A 19,884-nucleotide genomic window follows, 5' to 3' on the forward strand; every position below is an offset into this window, starting at 1 on the left:
GAGGGAAACAAAACGCACAATGGCGCATCAAATGGGAATAGCCTGGGACCTGCCTCCTACAGAAGGGACACTAAGAAGACACTCATCATAAAACACAGAACGTCGACCGCACACTTAACATTTCATATGCATCACAACCAAAGCTGTCATAACGTCTATTGTAGAAAGAAGCAATAGTTCATGTCAGTCAGCCCAGCGGTAACAATATCATACAGCACTGCCCTGAAATGTGACCAAGTATAAACAACTGAAGTGATACCCTGAATAAGATTGAACTATTTTTCAGAAATCTGTTGACAAATTATGCTTATGCTTAAAAAGCGATTGGGACCAAATAGGTATTTTACTTTATTTTTTTCCAGTTTAAATGACACCTCACCCCAAAGGCAGCAAAACGTACACAAAGCAACCACAGTTGTTACTGCACATGCCCCACCTATTTCATACATGTACTTCTCTCCTCAGGACCTGCGTGGCAGTGCGGTGATCCTGCCACCAGGGGGCTGTCCTCCAACAGTCAGTCTCTGTATCAGAGGCATGGCAGTGCGTGATCTGGCCACCAAGGGGCGCTCCTGCACCAGTCAGTCTGTGTTCGGCGCCCGCGGAGAGCTCGGCTAGCGTAATTGGTATTGGCCATTAAACCCATTTCCAGTAGCCGAAATGGCATCTAACGGTAAGACGCGTGTTTAGTGGTATTAAGAATACTATAATGTCAACGTAATGCTATATCATGTGAGCCGTGTTGTCGTGAGCACGGCATCACAGGGGGTTGCGCACCGTTAACCCAGCGCTGAGCTAAGCAACGTTATGTCCACATCAGTGCACGGTTAAAATTGGCAAAATTGGCTTAATCGACCTGATTTAAAAACTGAAGACATAGTATGCTGCAGGATGTCAACTATTGCAATTCATACATTTACCATTGGGCAATGTTATTTATATGAGCCGGTCTGTGCTATTGACCCAGTTTACGCTAGTGCGTAAAAGCCAGCCTGGCATGGTGATGCGCTCCCGTTAGAATAACCTTAATGATGCTCTCGTTGGGCATCTGCCGCTGACACACTATCTGCACATATAGTGCTTTCTCTTGACTAAGTGGTCTCCCGTTGCTGCATGGATCATTATATCAGCTTTATATCTGTCTATAGGTTAGTAACAGAGCTCGTGTTTGCATGTGAATTGTTGTGAGTGAATTGACAGGTCTTGTATTTCCCTTCAGAATATTCCCAGTCAGCTCCGCAGGGGTGAGTGATTTTCAATAATTTTCCGGTTTTTTTTTTGTTACGATTATAATTATTTAATTATTAGAATATGTATTATTATCATATTAGTTTCTGGTTCGAAAAGGTGTTGTCAACAACAAAGGCCTTCATATATCATGCCTACACATCCAGATACCTGACCTCTGCCTTCAATTCCTACCGCGTCCGCGCAACCGTGAGCCAAACCAGATGTTTTTTTTGCGTGTTCCTCCGCAGCTACGGCTCCTACGGTGGCGCGGCCAGCCAGGGCTACGGGCAGCCCTCCAGCCAGGGCTACGGCCAGCAGGGGGGTTACGGAGGAGGAGGAGGAGGAGGAGGAGGAGGAGGAGGAGGTTACAGTCAGAGCCCAGAGAGTGGCTCGGCCTCCTACAACCAGGGGGGCTACGGCAGCTACGGCCAGCCACAGTCGGGTACAGTTTCAAGTTGGTCCACTTTCCCCACACATTTTTACGTGCATGCCTCTTATCGCTCTACGGGCCGATATAGTATGATTATGGTGTATTGCATGAGATCTGTTACGTTGAGGGAATACAAGAGAATATCTTTGGGGTATGTGGTACATGTGGTTCACCAGTACAGCGTTTCTCAACTGGTGGTGGTGGTGGCATTAAGCTAAGATTGTGGGTGAGGTGGTCCAAAAAATGAATTACATCTATGTTTAAATCATTGAGGACGTTGTTGTCGTTGTTTTAGGTTCATGTGGCATCCTTAAGCTATCGTTGTTGTCTATGGGGAATGGGTTAGCCTAGCGATTGTTAGCGCTTGGCATATGCCTCTATGAACATCCTTACTGTACCGACAGGGATATATTGTTGTTTCTCTTTCTTCTGCCAATGTACTTATTTTAAGTCGCTTTGGATAAAAGCGTGAACGACAATGTCATCCCTTCGATCGGTGTGTGAGCGTTTCTGTGTTCCCCTCCGTCCTAGGAGGGTACGGTTCCTCTCCTCCCAGCCAGGGTGGGGGTGGCAGCTACCCGGGCCAGTCCTATAGCTCCGGGGGCTACAGCGGCAGCAGCAGTGGGGGCGGCCAGCCCTCCTCTGGGGGGTACGGCCAGCCGTCGTCCTACTCGGCCTACGGCCAGCAGCCCCCTGCTCCACAGCAGCAGCAGCCCTCCTCTTCCCCGCCTGCTGGGTACGTAGGGACACACCCACCACAGCCCCCCTCCTCCCCCCCTACTGGGAACGTAGGGCGGGTTAAACCCCAGTAAAACGCCCCCGTCAGGCCACACACCTGCTCATGTTTTCCAACTACGCTAAAGATAGGTCGTTAGCTTTGTTGTGTACGGGGAAGGGGTCAACCTAACAATTATTAGTGCTTGGCACTCGGTCCTATGAACATCCTCACTCTACCGACAGCGATATGTTGTTTCTCTTTACTTTGACAAATGTACTTATTGCAAGTCTGCTAAATGCCCTAAATGTAAATGTAAAGGATGGGGGTAGAATTTCTTTCAAATATTTTTTTTTTTTTCGAGTTTTCCACATTCTATTTGTTTCCCATACTTTTTAGAGTATTGCACATTCATTTTTTTTTTATTGTACAGTCAAGCAGGCAAAATCACAGCCTGTAAAATATCTATCACTCAATACCTGGGTGAAGTCAAATGGAGCCCCTTTGTCTAAGGGACTCAGCTGAGCTTCCACCAAAGACTCAAGACTCACCTGTTCAGAGTTCACCTAGACTCTGCATAACTTCCCCCTCCCAGCCCTCCTACGCACTGTATGTTGTGCGTCATGGCCCTTAATGTACACACTTATTGTACTTAACAATTATTTGCCGAAAGGCGAAGTGAATAGTGGGGAATAGCCCTACTATTGGGGCTATTCCCCACTATTCACGGAGCCTGATTGTTTTAGTATATACTACACGTGAACACTCCAAAAATAAACATGAAAACCCTTTTTGCCGTGATTTATTAGTCTTTGTTAGCAGTTTATTCGTTTTTATTAGCGTGATGAGACGACATTTTGCGATGAAAACAATATCCTGAGTTTGAGATCTCAATCATGGGATATTGCCCAATAGTAGTAGACAGAAGTAGACAGAATCCCATCCTGTAAAATTCCTATCAATCATGCCTCTGTGAAGTCAAAGGGAGCCCGTAGTGACGAGTTCGCAGATCTGTCACACACTTTGTAGGGTCGGAATGTGGCTCAGGAGGTAGAGTGGGTTGGCTGGTAACCTAGGGGGGACTAGTTCGATCCACGGTTACTCCTAGCTGAGTGTCGAGGTGTCCCTGAGCAAGACATCTCACCATGACTGGCTGTCACCTCACATGGCTGACTCCGCCGTCGGTGTGTGCATGAATGGGCGAATGTTAGGCAATATTGTAAAGCACCTTAAAAGACAACTAAAAATAATAACCTATATCTAATACAGAACTTTTTTCTCATGGACTACTGGGATGTATGTGTATGATTGAATGTGAATCTAATGTTTTCTATGTTTTGGTGCGCTCTTTGCACGCATTTACTCAGCATCATCTGGTTGCAGGTGTTGATGAATGAATGCATGCAGAAAAATGCACTTACAGATGCTCTATAATGTAACTGTGTATGCCATTGTTTGTACCACTACCTTTCATGAACAATGGGCCCCCACCCACAAGCTTTCCTGGCTTCCTAGACCCATTCACTCTACCCAATAGATTCTTCACCCCGACTGTATTATTTTAATGTTTGAAGTGGTGTTGTGAATTAACTCATTCATTCACTCACTATGAGAACGAGGAAAGCACTGTCTAAACGCCGTCCACTTGCCCTCTGTTGTCCAGCTACGGCGGGAGCTCCACGCCGTCGGCGTACGGCCAGCCGCCCAGCGGGGGGTCCGGGTACGGGGGGCAGGGCGGGGGCGCCTACGGCGGCGGGAGTGGCGGCGCTCCGGGCGGGGGCTTCGGGGCCAGCCAGCCGCCCCCCCAGCATGGGGGGGGGGCCCCCTACAGCCAGCCCTCCGGCTACAGCTCCCCGCCCCCCCAGAGCTACGGTCAGCAGGGGCAGTATGCCCCCAGCGGAGGTACGGCGCTGGGGGCGAGACGCTGGCCGTGACTGGACGAAGGGATGCTTGTCGCTGTTTGTTGGTTTCTTTTGCGGGCGGCATGAGGCTCAGGAGGCGGAGCGGGTTGGCTGGTCACCGGAAGGGGTTGCTGGTTCCATCCCCCGGCTCCTCGTAGCCGAGGGTCGAGGTGTCCCTGAGCGAGGCTCCCCCACCCTGACTGCTCCTCGCCCAGTGTGGCTGACACCGCCGTCGGTGTGTGAATGTGTGCATGAATGGGGGAATGTGGGGCGATACTGTAGAGCGCTCTGAGCGGCCACTGGTTAGAAAAGCCCTGTATAAATGCAGTCCGTTCATAAAATATGTCTTTATCGTTGGGGAGCAACGGCGTCACGTCCTGTTGACATAGGTCCACAGGATGCTGTTGCCAGAGAGTAGGAGTGCGTGCGGTTGGACGCGGAACGCAGGTCCGGTTCCGACCAGTTTAAACAGAACTTGAGGACAGAGGAGGAGAGTCCAGAATCTGATCCCCTCCATGTCTCCCCCCCCCCCCTCCTCCTCCCCTTAGGCTACGGACAGGACAGCCCACCAATCAGCGGAGGGGGAGGCGGGAGCTACAGCAGCCAGGACAGCGGCTACGGGGGTCCGGAGGGCCCTGCCGGCCGGGGGCCCCGCGGCGGGGGGTACGGCGGCGGGTTCGGGGGTCGCGGCGGCGGAGGCTTTGACCGCGGGGGCCGGGGGGGGCCCCGGGGCCGAGGGGGAATAGGGTAAGTGGGGAAACCCTTTCGTTGTTGTTGTTGATGTTGTTGTTTGTTTGTTTCGCTCACTCCCCTCCCATCGGGGATCACCTGAATCAGGCTTAAGGATGTGGTCAACATGTGGTTATGGTCATATGTTTACCAAGAGTCCCCGTCTATTATAGAGTTTATAGAGTCACTAACTGCAATATTTGGTTTTTCAAAGTAAAAGTACAGTACTGGGTTCACCCTAGATTTGTCCGAGACAAGGTTCAGAAAGGCCAAGCAAGGTGCCAGATATTAGTTATTGGATTCGAAGGATTTTTCCCCTCATTATTTTATGTTTATAAACAATGAATAATAATTATGACTGTCATAAAAAAAAAGGTGACAATGCTGAACTCCATTGAGGAAGCCAATGCATTTGGATAATTCAAAGCACTCCATTCACAATACGCATTGGTTAACAATGTGCAGCCTTATCAATGTCATTCTTTCTTTTGCTGAAGCACCTTTTAAACTATGTATTTTAAGGTGCTTTCCAAACTTTAATTATATCATTATAAACCTAAGGTGAATGCAGAATGATAATCCATCCTTTCAGTGTATAGGGTAAAATATGTGGTGTCAAGGTCGTCTTAAAATAGTCCTGAAAGCCTTACAGGCAATTATTGTCATACCGACTGCTGTCCTGAACAAAGAGAGTGGTTTATGGAGAACACCCACTAGAAACTGGTCTGGTCAGGTGAGGAGAAGATCAGTCCGGATATTGTTAAACACATGATGGATGTAATTCTTTACTATACAATTTAAATTTATTATACAATTTAATTTGAAACTGTTTTACCGAAACGAATTTGGATCACAGCACACATGACTTGTGTGGAAAGACACTAGGACAAAAAAAAGATTTTTGTAAGGTTGTGGATTCCCAAATTAGTCAAATAAAAGGATTCCTCAGGAATGGTCGAGTGGTAAAGGGGGAACCAGACAAGGAAGACAAGCCATTGTGTTTCTGATTCTTTATTTTTTGGCCCACACAATAGAAAGTGAATTTTATGCAGCTTCAAAAAACTATAAATACAATTTGAATATGCCTTGCCCCATATTGCAGCCTAGACGAAGGGTCATTGTTTATTATAATTATTTATATCAATATATTGGAAGTGAATAATGATTTCCACTGGGCTATTCAGTTTTTCTCCCTTGCTTGTGTTAACCTTGAACTGATTGACACTTGACACTTGAATACTTCAATGTAACCCAAAGCAACGCCGAAACTAGTAGAAACCCGATCGGCTGAAACCCGATCGGCTGAAAAAGCTAAATATCTTTCAAAAAGATAACAACGTTTGCATTGTCTGTCCATTTTGATGCAACATCCTCGGAACCGCTGAAGGTGAGGGTCAGAGTGTGCTTTGTTGGGCAACATGTACAAGAAAATACATTTTCATTTCCTTGTTGCGCTTCGGGGAAACAAAGTGAGTGACACGTGAGCCTTGTAGAGCTAAGGCCACGATTGCTTCACTTTGCTGACACTGTAAAGGGTTGGTCCGCAGGCTTCAGAGGAGACTGACTCAAGGGATTAGCAGGAGCGTCAGATATGGGTTGTCATAGATCAATCAATCATTCAAGCAGCTGCTGTCATTCCTCAACGGGTCAACGTTGAGAGGATGAGCTCTGCGGGGAATCACACCTGGTTTGGGGTGATAACTGTCCGATGGTACTAGGCTGCTGTCTCTCAATACTTCTTATGTATTCACAGTGTATCTGTGGATAACTATTGTTATTATTATTATCATGATTATTTTTGAAGTTGTGTCGCATAAATAGTCAGATTATATTACTTTATTATTCAAATTGTTATATTTGGAATTGAAGATAAATCCTGAGGCCCAAAGGCAAAGGATTATTACTTTATTATTACAAATGTTTTCAGTAATTGAAACCCCTAGGATCTGGTATAGGTAAGTTGATCTCCACATTTCCTGAGTTCATTTTTGTGCATTAAGAATGCCTTTTGATAACAATGTATATTTTTGGTTGGTTTGTCATTGTTACCCAAACCTCCATAGTTAATTGAGTTTTCCATTTCATTGTTTGTCGGTGCATCCGTTCATACACGCATATCACAACACTTCAGACCATGAGATCCCTAAAAAAGGCATAAAACAAAAAGGCAAAACATTCCTTACTCATTCATTATGTTTCGATTATGAACAAACTGTAATTACTTTTGCTTCGTCAACGTTTGTCTTCGTTAACCCTGCAAGCCTTCAATTCATATGTATTGCTCAGGTCCGATCCTGTTGTTTGGCTGTCAAAAAAGAACAAAAAGGAAGAGCTCACAAGCAGCACGCTGTCGTACGGCAGTAAACAAAAAGCTAACAATGGCTTTTTGTGGCGCTGCTGTGAAAGTGCAAGTGTGTGGATGTCAATCCCTAGAAGCCAAGACTGTCTCCTAGGGATTGCGACGTAGAAGGCTTCACTGAAACAGATTTCATATGAATGTCAGGATGTCAAGAGCCACTTTTAACTACATTACAACTATAAAGTACTACTTTCCCCGTCCCTCCACGGATTATCTCTTATCGCAGCTGTCCTCCATGTTAATATTTACAGAGTGACCATGGTCAGCACTGAGCATTGAGGGATGTCAGTCTGATGGAGTGATGTAAAAGTCGCATGGATTCTGATAGGACTGCTCAGACGAGGTCGCAGTGCCAAAAATAAGACTGATCTGATTTAGGACCATCATTGGCCCAAATCTGAAATGAAAAGACCAGATTCCATGTGATTTGTGCTGAACACAAGAGTCACATTTGAGGATTTGGGCAACTTTTGCTTGCAGTGTGAACGAAGCCTTTCATGTAGTTGATCGACACAGGTTTCTCTACTGATGAAACTATAAAAACTAAATCTATACCTCTATAGATATATATACATAGATATGAAGATATATATGTATAGATATAGATACATATGTCTATCTTTATATATATATATATATCTTTAGATGTATATATGTATATGTATGTGGGGTGAAACGTATAGTCTATTCTACTGAACCGTACAGTATGGTGTCCGGGGAAAAAAAAGAAATTCAGTGGAAACCTGATCTGTTCAGCTAACTACGACGTGCTCCTTTGACAAGTGACCCACGCCATTCATGCTAAAGCAGTGCTATGGAAGTTCACCGTTTACCTCAATGAGCCGGCTCACAAGGGCTCCGGAAGCGATATAAATGCAGCTTACTTTGGAGAGGTGACTGGACAGGTTCCATACTCCTCTCCATCGGCCAATGTTATGGCAGCTGGCCTCCACAGGCTGGTGTTCCATTACCACCAGCTACTAGGCTCTACCTGACCCCGTATTCCGGAACGTCTATGCCCTGTGTGAACGGAGGCAAGATGGAAATGTTACGGAACATAGCAGCATGTGTGACCAGCGTTAATAATTAGCGGTGCCTGCAATGTTATCCCAGTAATTTACCGGGAACTATCTGTGAAAGGGGCTTGAAAAAAGTCAGCTTAATCTGAAGTCCAAATGTGTCTCAAGGGAACACGTTGATGGGACAAAGCAAACCAATTAAAGGCCTACCTAAAAGCAGCCACTTTCCTTCCGCAGAATGGCAGGAAACACGTCCCCTTTGATTTCCTGTTCCTCATTTCAATCATTTCAGGTCGGCTACATAGAAATATGTAGGGCACTTGTGGGTGACTTAATTTTGGCATATGCTGCTATGAACTATGAATTCCTTGTGGTAGTTTTGCCTAAATGATTATTTCATATTAAAATTTATATATGCCAGGACAGGCACTGTCGTTTTGTTAATGCTAGATAGCAAGCTATCCATGTTGTTTATGTTATAAACACGTATTGAAAATCTAAACACAAATGAAAAGATGTTAGGCATTTAGTGTGTAGATACATTACACCACCATCACACCACCATAACACCACCCTCACACCACCATACTGCATCGTACCGAACTGTGAGTTCTGTGAACGTTTCACCCCTTATATACATATATATGAATATATATCTATATATACTGTATATACACCCCTACCATCAAAACATGACAGGAGGGTGATTCCTGTCACCTGACCCTCAACCGCTCCCAGTCACCTCTCCCCAACTCCCCTCACCTCAATGCAACCTTACAGTGACCACTGTGATGCTATGCTTTAATTCATGTTTGAATCTTCCCCTAGGCTCGTACTCACTCACCAGGGCGGCTTTCTGCTCTGGGGCCTTGAGACAGGGACGCTGACGTCAGAATGGGCATGTAGAAAAAGGGTCACAGTCCCCTCTTCCTCGGTTAAAAAACATTGATGATGCATATGATGCAAAAAGATGTGCATTTCAGTCACGCCTCAAATAAGTTAATGTAAAGCATTGGGTCGATGCGTGGAGCGTCCTGAATTTAAAAAGCTCTGAGGTGTGGATGGGTTGGACCATCCAAGAAGCTTTTAGCGTCGATGTGTGCAAGTGACTCAGAAAACGATTTGACTTATTGGTCGCAAAAAATGTCAAATTGGCACCTCACCAAAGAGGCAAGGTCATTTGAGTACCTTCTTGTCCTGGGGCAAGGGTTTATGAACGAGGAACTGAACAGAGAAGCCATGACTGACCAGGGCCATGGCTGTGAAGGGGTTCTGTCTTAAAGAAGACAGAAGGTTGAGACAGAAGGTTACCCTCCGACCCCACTGACAACACTACACAACCCCCTTTGAGGGCGTCTGGTCTGTGAGCGCCAGTCTTCAGTGAGTGTTGCTCTTTCTCTCCCTCTTCATCAGAATGGGCGACCGTGGAGGATTCAATAAGTTTGGTGGTAAGTTGCAAAAAAAAAACAATTTGAGCCAGAGGTTTTAGGATGTTCTGAGGCTAAAGCTAAAGGGCGGGATTGGTTAGAGCCATCCCATGTTTCAAGCTATTGCTACAATAATGCAGGCTGGTTAAACAGAATGTGGGCAGGGATGTGCAGGTTCCGATTTGCACCTGGTGTAAAATGCCTGGATTAAACGTTAGAACATGTATTGTTCACGGGAACGTAGTTGGGATTTTGTCATGCATAACAGACCCTATTCTTTGAATTGCTACCATTTACCGTAAAGTAGTTGTAAAAGTATGGAGGCATCACGCTTAGTTTCCTGATATACGGGAGCGGCTTTAAACACATATTGTGAACAAATCTGCCAAAAACAGAAAAATTGGACCATTGAGGTTGTTCTTCCCAAACAGACTGATGGAGATCAGGAATCACCAATTTCGCCAACACCCCGACTTTCCAAGATTACTTGACAGGAACAAAGTGGATGTTTAAAGAACGAGTTACAAAGTGCCAAACACCACCGAGTCGACGCGGTTCTTTTCCACAACGCCTGTATAAGGCAGTATCTCATATACCAGGAAACAGCCTGCGTGACGGTTTAATAAGGTCTAGTGTCTAGGTGATCTTTCATGCTATTTCTGCAGCCTGGCTCAGGTAGCATCCTCAATGTGGTGTGAATGTGATCATACGTGTTTCTCATGCAGCCAGTGTCTCAGGTAAGCATCATCCATGTGTACAGTGGTACGTGTTCCGAGGGGTCTTTTGGCTTCTTGTGCTCCAATGTGGTTCAACCATGTGTTGTGAGGCCACTGTGTTGTTAGTGGTCCAAAGCACATGCAGTGTGTCGAAATGCTGGACGATTGAACGAGTTGGCGGTCTGGAACAATGGTTGCGACTCAGACAGTGTGCGTGTACACAGTGTGCCATTTTTTTCTCTCGTGACAAACGAAAAGTTCCAAGACATGTGGGGCCGGAGGGATCCATGGTCAGTGGTGGACAGAGGTGTGCAGAACGAAAGGGGTGTTTATGGTCTGTTGTGGTTTGATGACCATGCTAGGGGTGGCACTGTACCTGTCGAAACCACCCTTCTATAGAATGAAGGCAAGTGGTTTGCTAATGCTTTGACAAACACGTAAAGGTGCGATTGAGCTAATGGCTAACCAATGGGCCTTATCACCAAGCAGCCATCTTGGTTCCATCTTGGTCCTAAACACTAACTGGGTTGGGGAATTGAATGCGGAAACCAGTTTTCCAAACAGGTGAATGGGAACAATCATAAGGAGCAAATGGCTGCATTCCAATGGCACTAGTTGTTCTGTTGTGGAGTACAACTGGAAGCTGGAACTAGTTTGCAAAAAACACAGGGCCTGGAGTCACAGGGCAAGAAATCATTGTAGTCCATATCAGCAAACCCTCATCGATCAAAGTGACTCACCCTGCTGAGTGCTGCTGAGATACCGTTTGAGCCACAGTCCACCGGAAGAACTCAAGGTTTCAGTGGGCCAATTTTATAAACACACAATACTTATGATTATGGAAGGGGATCTCCCTGATGACTCAAGGAAGTAAATAGAATCCAGAGTTTGCCCATCTGCAAACACTTTTTATTCTCACAAAATGAAGGGTATCCATTCAAATTGGAATTGAACATTAACCTTGTGAGGTCATCCAGATATCAAAGCTTGCATCTTGCATTGAATACCATCTTGCATTGAAAATCAATCAACTATTGATTTTTTGAGTAATTTGCTTTATAGTCTGTTTCAGATCAACCGTTATGTCTTTGGGTGCAAGTCCAAGTCAAGCCTCAGGTTTTTTGTGGCAAGTCAAGTCTATATTGTAGAAGTTGACATCGATATATAATACTGGACATGGATACATTTGCAATACAGTCCGCAGATTCCCCCCCAAAGTGAAAGGAATTAATTAGATATTGTTGTAATTATTTGTGAAAAAGTGAACTTTGTGAAGCGTTAGTGAACCCCCCGTTTCAGCTCGAAAACCAACACTATCAGCCTTTTGGGCTGAGTTGATTCCTTATCATTCCGAATGAATCATTAGGAATGATAATTGCCAGCAAACAAAAAGCCAACCTGCCTCAGGGCCAGGGATATGGTGAGTAATAAACGATTAATAAACATAATAAACGTGATTAAACTATACTAGCATACTAATCATTGCTGTTTTATCGAAACAAAAAGCTCTGATTAGAAGGATAATACCAGAAATGATGTGTTCACATTTTTACATCAAAAAATAGACTGGAGTCATTTAAGCACTATGTATTTGCACTCTGTACTTTTTTGTGTCACGCAGCAAATTTGCAGTGCATTACTCCAGTGTTTCGAGCTTCATGTGAATTAGGAAGTCAGAAAGAGTCCAAGCAATTGAATCAGCCTGCCAAATTAAATGAATGCGGTTGGATAAATAGAACTCATACATCGAGTGGTACATCGAGTTGTACTTGATTCTCGAGTCTCGTGTCTCGAGCTGTGTGCCATAGAATAGTACAAATTCGTTACTTGCGCAATCTTTTTTTTTTGGCAGACATTCAGCATCATTTAATATGTTGTGCTTTCCACTGGCTTGATCTACAAAGGGAATCTGAATGGCACCTTCCCCGATCAGGATGATCTCAGGACGCTGTTACTCATACTGTCCAACAATAGAAGCTTAATGATTTAATGTCAGCCTGCTTCTGGCTGAAGTTAATGTTGAGCTACTGAACAACACTAGTTAGACATTCCCCTGTCATGCTGTATTTATTATAGGGCCAAGTGGAGAGAGGTGCTGAGAAACTTCTAGGTTCCTACCCGGGCACAGCCTTGGCAGCGGACTTAGTTAGAAGTCGAGTAAACGGCACATTGATGTTCAATGAGAACTAGCATGGCTTGTTGTCATTGGACATCAATGTGCCCTTTACTCGACCTTCTGAAAATGGACATGAATATATTTGATCTTGTTGAACAGCGTGTTTTCATGTCACCCATCCCCCTAGCTTCGGTGCATCTTTGCTCAGTGGTGCAAGTGAACTTTATCACCAGTGGGGACATTCCAGGCCTTCACAGAAACCTTCAATGCCCGCACATCCATGACCAGTGAAACTAGTGCAACACACCAAACCCAAACACTCGATGGGTCTAGCCATAATCGAACCCATAGAACCCCGGTTCGTCTTGAGATGGGATCCGGCGTAGATGTGCAGTGTTGTACGGCGCCAATACAAGTACCAAGAACGCCCCCTGTTCTCTTTGCTCCCCCAGCCACTTACATCTTTAGATCTGACAAATCGAATAACCCATAATAATACATCGAAACCGGTGTGACATTGGTACCGCGACAACACAGGTTGCTGCTCAAACATTCAAACAGCTGTAAAAGCCTCTTTGTCGCACACATTTTCGCGATTAAATAATGAACGTATCCTTGTGGCCCGGGGATGCATTCTGAAACGGATAACATGGAGATATCTCTGAAGGTGCGACGACATGTCTTCTGTTAATAGTGAAATACGTCAAATTCCTACGGTGCTTCCCCACACGGTACTCCACACGACTGAATGTACAACAGCCTCAGCAACAATACCTCGAGACAGCGGAGTTGCAAAGAAAAACATACAGTGCAAAGATGAAAACCAGTGCTTCCACTAGTCTCTGTCACGCAGGGGGGTAGCGGTATCATGGTTGAACACGTCAAGTGTTCATTGTTGTTGAAAGTTGGCCTTTTACTGCACACTTTTTATTTTTTTAGCAATGGGCCAATGGCCAAACAGTGTCAGACAGGTTTTTCTTAAAGCACCAATGCTGGTTTTGCATTCTTAAGTTCACCCCCGCCCCTTGGGCTTTAGTTGGCAGTTCAGTATGACAGTGATTGATGGTTGAGGTGTGAATGTCCACTGAAGACTGCATCACATACATGAAGGGGTCTCAACATATGATGAGGGGTGTAGGGAGGGCTGGGGTGTGTAGTGAGTGGTCCGTTGGCAGTTTGTTAATGTTGTCGCACGCCGCATTTCCCACACACTAATAACCTTCAACTACGTTCTTGTGTCCCCTTGAAGGGCCGAGAGAGCCAGGACATGGACATGGGGGACCAGGTTCCTGTAAGCGTTTGTCTACCTCTTTAGACTTAGTCCTTTTCCTTTTGGGACACATTAAAACACACAATTGCGAAAAAGACACAGTGGCCTTTCAATGGATGATTACTAAGATGATTCCTCAGATCTGAAGTTTGGGTTCTCACACTGAAAGTAAAAGACTTTTGTTTATTTTCCTCAACAGTACCAGATCAGGATAACTCTGACAACAATACCATCTTCGTGCAAGGCCTAGGAGATGATTACACTGTTGAGGCAGTCGCTGACTTCTTTAAGCAAATTGGCATCATCAAGGTACGTACCGATTACGGATTGGCTGGCTCACAGAGGCGTCACTGTATGACAAACAGGTGTCGCTCATAATATTGTTGCATGGGTAGCAGATAGACAAGTAGTATCCTACCTGGTACCCGTTTAGATGCTTATCTAAGGATAGAGTCCCTTCTCAATTCAAAGGAAGTGGTCTAACCTGTAATCATGGGGGCATTTTGGCGAGAAACGGCAACAAGTTGCAAAGTATGAAAATCAACGCATATACAGGTTCTTGTCTTGTACACACACCTTATCAGAATAGGGCCTGATATTGTCCGTTTTACTAAGGACTACGGCGTAATTATTACGGACACGGTTACACCTGTGTTTGCTCTGTGGAAAGGGTGTCATGGTCGATGCATGTTTTTTTCCCTAGTTTAGCCTACAACCAGTGCCCTGGTACATAACACTTGTGGACCCGGGATTAGGGTTATATCCTCCAATAAAACCTGGGTGAACAGAGTCTTGATAGGTGACACTAAACGAGGCTTAGTATCAGACATGCTACTTTGGTCGACGCTTATGTTTCATGTTGCTGCCGCTTCTTTCTCCCGTCAGATCAATAAGAAGACGGGCCTGCCGATGATCAACCTCTACACAGACCGGGACACGGGCAAGCTGAAGGGGGAGGCCACCGTCTCCTTCGATGATCCCCCCTCCGCCAAGGCTGCCATCGACTGGTTTGACGGTGAGGGGCTTGGGGAGGGAAGACCTCCACGACTCCAAGCTCACGTCTAATGGGAGGCATGTGGCTCAGGGGGTAGAGCGGCTTGGCTGGTAACTTGCAGGTTGCTGGTTCGGTCCCCGGCTCCTCCTGTGTCGCGGTGTCCCTTAGCGAGACGCCTCACCCTGACTGCTCCTGACGAGCTGGCTGTCGCCCTGCGTGGTTGACACCGCCGTCGGTGTGTGAATGTGTGCATGAATGGGTGAATGTTGAAGGCAGTATTGTAAAGTGCTTTATGTGGCCAGTGGTTAGAAAAGCCCTGTATAAATGCAGACCATTTATGCCTGGCATGTTGAGTCAGTCTTCTCTAAGCGGATGAAGACCGCTGGTGTCAGCCCCCTGTCTGACCAGCCTTCCCTCCCCAGGGAAGGAGTTCAGCGGGAACCCCATCAAGGTGTCCTTCGCCACCCGCCGGGCGGACTTCGGGAGCCGGGGGGGCATGCGCGGCGGACGCAGCCGTGGAGGTGAGTCAACAATCAATGATCGACAAGGGGAATCGGAATGCCACCTTCCCAGATCAGGATGATCTCACGAGGCTGATCATCATACCGTCCAATAACAGGAGCTTAATGGTTTAATGACAGCGTGCTTGGGGCTGAAGTTAATGTTGACGAGCTACTGAACAACACTAGTTAGACATTCCCCTGTCATGCCGTATTTATTATAGGGCCTAGCGGAGAGAAGTGCTGAGAATCTACTACATTCCTCCCCTGGCCCAGCCAGGGCAGCGGCTATGCTTAGTAGTCAGGTAGCAGTCGACTGCTAACTAGATGATGACGAGAAGCGGTCGACGTCGAGGAACAGTCGACATAAACCCCCGGGTTGATGTCCGACGCAACGGCGGCGAACTGGGCGCCATTTTAACCGCTGCTACGTTCTGCTCAGGACCCATGGGTCGAGGGGGCTTCGGAGGGGGTCGTGGAGGAGGAGGAGGGCCGGGTGGTGTTGTAGGAGGAGGCGGAGGAGGAGGAGGACCAGGTGGTTTCCCAGGGGGCAACGGGGGAGGAGTCGGCAGCGGTGGAAACGGAGGCGGACAGCAGAGGGCCGGGGATTGGAAATGTTGCAACCCGTGAGTTTTTGCATTCATTTATTCACGTTGGTGTCGCCTGATGGACGTCAATCCCCTCATTGGCTGTTTCTGAACCAACTCCCCTTCCTGTCCCCCCCTTTGTCTTCACGGTTCCTCAGTGAATGCAGCAACTTGAACTTCTCCTGGCGCAACGAGTGCAACCAGTGCAAGGCCCCCAAGCCAGAGGGGGCCGGGGGAATGCCCACCATGGAAAGAGGTGACATTCTAACACACAGACGGGCCGTAGCGTCGTCTGTCAGCGTAGAAACGGACCATTTGTTTTCGACACACCTTTTACTACGGCGGAAAAAATGTGGTTGTATGGATGTGTTAAAAAGAGGGGTGGTGGGCACATCCGAAGGTTATCCACAGGTGCTAGACAATTGTGCTTAATATAAGAGGAAGGAGGGTCTGCGCACTGTTTTGATGCTCCAGAAGTAGATTTATTAACAGGCAACGTTTCGATCGCTAGGAATCTTCATAAGGAAGGTCCCTAGCGATCGAAACGTTGCCTGTTAATAAATCGACTCCCCTTTCTACCCCCCCCCCCCTTTTGTCTTCACGGTTCTGTGTGTTGTCATTATGTTTTTCTTTTCTTTTATTTGCTCTTTATTTCGTTTTGAGAGTACGCAGCTGACGTAGAATGATAGATATTAGTTTAGTCTCAAGCTGCGTCTGCATTTTTAAGAAGCATCTATGCAGTCATCGAGTCACATCTGCCTATTAGTGACCATCAGAACTATCAGTCACCTGATGTAGCCTATCAGGTCGACCGAGTTAAATGAATATTAGGCCCGAGACAGAATGGATCATGAGGGCATTAACCCAACTCTGCCTCTTTTGTGACGTGTGTCCGACACCAGAAAACACATAATTAGTTAGTTATATAGGATAGGTTGCACAATTTGCAGACATATTCTTAGGAGAGATAAGTGAACACTTGAAGGCTACTATAATAATTACATGAATGAACTATTTATAAAAAATCAAGCCCATGACAACTCGTGTCTATGGGTATGGCGATGCGTGTCTGACACAAGAACACAGACAATTATAATTTTTTATAGGAAATGTCCTCTCATGTCTTTACAGGTCTAAATTACGTATTCATTTATATTTGAATATAAACGTAGGTTTATATTATAGGGATCCCTCTCAAGCACACTGAGGTGCGCTTCAATCCAACCTTCATTAACCTCTATAATTTATTAATTATTCAAACTAACGAATGATAACGAGCCGAGCTGTTGAGACCTCCAGCCATACCCTGCGTCTCAGCCACAAGAATCGGTCGCTTCTGTATTTAATGCTAGGCCTATATTGTACGATTTGAGTGCTTGGTTTGGATGCCTCTTAAGCCGCCGTACATTGTAACCTGGGAAAGTTGTGACCATCAAGGGACCGCACCAAAGCCTTTGGTCTGCCACTAATTATTTACCTTGCATGTGGTTACCGATAGCGAGCTCCTCGGGTTTTTCCCCCAGGAGTAGTGTTAAGCAAACCGCACATTGTTTGCTCACCAGAAGAGCGACAATAGGCCAAACCTTTCCCTGCGCTGCCATTGACAAAGACTTTGTGGCCATACGAGAGACCTTTACCTTTATGTTCTTCAGTTCACCATATGTTTGTAAAAGGCAAACACAATCTGTGAACAAATGGCGCCTGCGTGGTCACCTCCGCCCACTCCTCGCTGATAGGGGTCCTCTCCAGCACCCCCAGCTCTGCTCTGACCCATGAGCCATCTCACTGTAGCAATGTCTGTGTTACAGCAGGTGGCCTTGACCCTTTAAGCCAGTTAATCGCAAAAACGATACACAGAGCAGGTGTTCCATGTCGAAGATCTCCCTGAGTGTATGATGATGATGGTGATGGACGGTTTAACCTGTGCACATTGATCGCTCCATGCGCAAACAGGGTATGCGGCCTCACCCAGCCCCAGAGTCCAATCAGTGTGACTCCTTAAACCATCCATCAACCAGCCACACACTCCACACCCGCATCGACTCCTAGAAGAAGAAGAAGCAGGCGTAGGAGCGAAACGACTTCCCATTCTGAATCCTTGTCCACTAGGGACCAATCTCCCCCTCTGAGAGGTCTGACAGTCCCCAGGCCTCTGAACAAACTCATCATGCCCATCGCTTTGAGGATGCAAACTCCTGTGCTGATGTCTGTATATGAGAAGCAGTAGTACTATTTGAGCAGACAGCATGTTGCGTTTGCCGCCGTGGACATTTCCCTCGAACACAGTGTTGTGATAGCTTAAGGCTTAGTTATGGTTCAACGTTGACGCAACTCAAGGGGAGTTTACAGACCCGTTACGTCCTTGCAGACCCTCCTTACTTCCACCGCAAGGGCCTGACTTGCGCCTCTAAAAAAGTGTCCCCTTGCGTCGAGGCGACGCAGCAGCAAGGGCTGTGATTGGTCACTGAAACCCGACACGGAACCAAAACAGGTCCCCGACTGCGTCAAAGCGTCTGCGTGGTCGTTGCATTGAGTCAACGTTGAACCATAACGAAGACTTCCGACTGTGTGTGTGTGTGTTTGTGTGGACCGTGGGACTCCTGCTCACAGTTCAACCCGTTGTTTCCCCTCCCCAGGGGGGTACGGTGGGGGCGGCGGCGGCGGCCGCCGGGGGGGCTTTGAGCGCGGCGGGGGCTTCAGAGGGCGAGGAGGCGACCGGGGATCCCGGGGAGGGTTCGGACCCGGGAAGATGGACAGCAGGTGACTGCCGGCTTTCATTGATTGCCGTCTGTGTTGATGTCGTTTTGATCGTGTGTTTGATGGTTGATTGTTGATGTCTGTCGCGGAGTGTGTTATGAAAGAGATGTGATAAAGAGACGGGAGGCACCGCCCGAAAGTGAGAGCAACTCTTTAGCCGTGTTCACACACAACGCCCGCTGACACTGGCGATGTCTCGTACCTCTGATTACCACCTCTGTCATCATACAGTCCCCCTGTATGTGAAAATCTACTCTGCAATAAACGTCGTTCTGATCTGATTCCTCAGGGGCGATCACAGACAGGAGCGGCGAGACCGGCCTTACTGAGGGGGGGGGGGGGGGAGCGCCCAACTCAGAGTCCCTGCCTGCCTGATCACCACACACACACCCCACCCCCCCAACCACAACGCACGGACCGGCCATGTTTTTACGCCCGTCGTGACCACCCCAGGGCCCATCAAGGACACCAGCACTTTGACGTGTCGTGTTTTAGTTTAGTGGTACGCTACTCTCTCTCTCTCTCTCTCTCTCTCTCTCTCTCTCTCTCTCTCTCTCTCCATCTCTCTCCCCCTCCGTCTCTCTCTCTCTCTCTCTCTCTCTCTCTCTCTCTCTCCATCTCTCTCCCCCTCCGTCTCTCTCTCTCTCTCTCGCTCTCTCTCTCTCTCTCTCTCTTTCTCTCTCTTTCTCTCTGCTGTTTGTTGTGCAAGTCAACCTCCTGCTGGAACCCCGACGGTGGCGTCACGTCTTTTGTCTCCCAAGGCGTCACAAGTCCTTTTTTGTTTGGTTTGCAAGGCTTTTGTGTTGTGCTTTAAAACGCGTTGTGTATCGTTTGTTTTGAACATTAAATGTGTTTTCGAACCAAAGCAGTGTGGTGTGGTTTTTCTTATTGTATTGTTCAACGCTTCCTGCTTAGGTAAATAAGCAAATTAGTAAATAAGCCAATGTGTTGAGGTTTGAAGAGGTTTTGTGTACACAAGGTCACGTGACACGAGGGACTGAAACACCGGATTATTAACTTACATTATGGCGTTAAAGCACACATGCCTTGAATGTTTAAACAACACAGTCTTCCTTTTATTTACTTTCTGTTTTTCAATTCCGGTGCCACCAACCTATGTCGGATAAGAGAATA

At 46.7% G+C, this 19,884-nt stretch overlaps 1 protein-coding gene across 1 annotated transcript; it reads left to right on the top strand.

Annotated features, from left to right (window-relative positions):
• Nucleotides 1–537: 537 nt before the first annotated feature.
• fus (FUS RNA binding protein) lies at nucleotides 538–19,079 on the top strand (the record flags this gene model as incomplete). Its single annotated transcript, XM_079747076.1, has 14 exons — nucleotides 538–580; nucleotides 1,220–1,244; nucleotides 1,479–1,672; nucleotides 2,192–2,396; nucleotides 4,039–4,277; nucleotides 4,825–5,023; nucleotides 9,797–9,831; nucleotides 14,112–14,221; nucleotides 14,798–14,927; nucleotides 15,329–15,427; nucleotides 15,849–16,032; nucleotides 16,152–16,249; nucleotides 18,630–18,753; nucleotides 19,040–19,079. 14 exons carry the CDS (start codon nucleotides 538–540, stop codon nucleotides 19,077–19,079), a joined length of 1,725 nt encoding a protein of 574 aa, XP_079603202.1.
• Nucleotides 19,080–19,884: the final 805 nt, after the last annotated feature.

Source organism: Pollachius pollachius, assembly GCF_949987615.1.
Source record: "Pollachius pollachius genome assembly, chromosome: 11".
NCBI classification, from domain to species: Eukaryota; Metazoa; Chordata; class Actinopteri; order Gadiformes; family Gadidae; genus Pollachius; species Pollachius pollachius.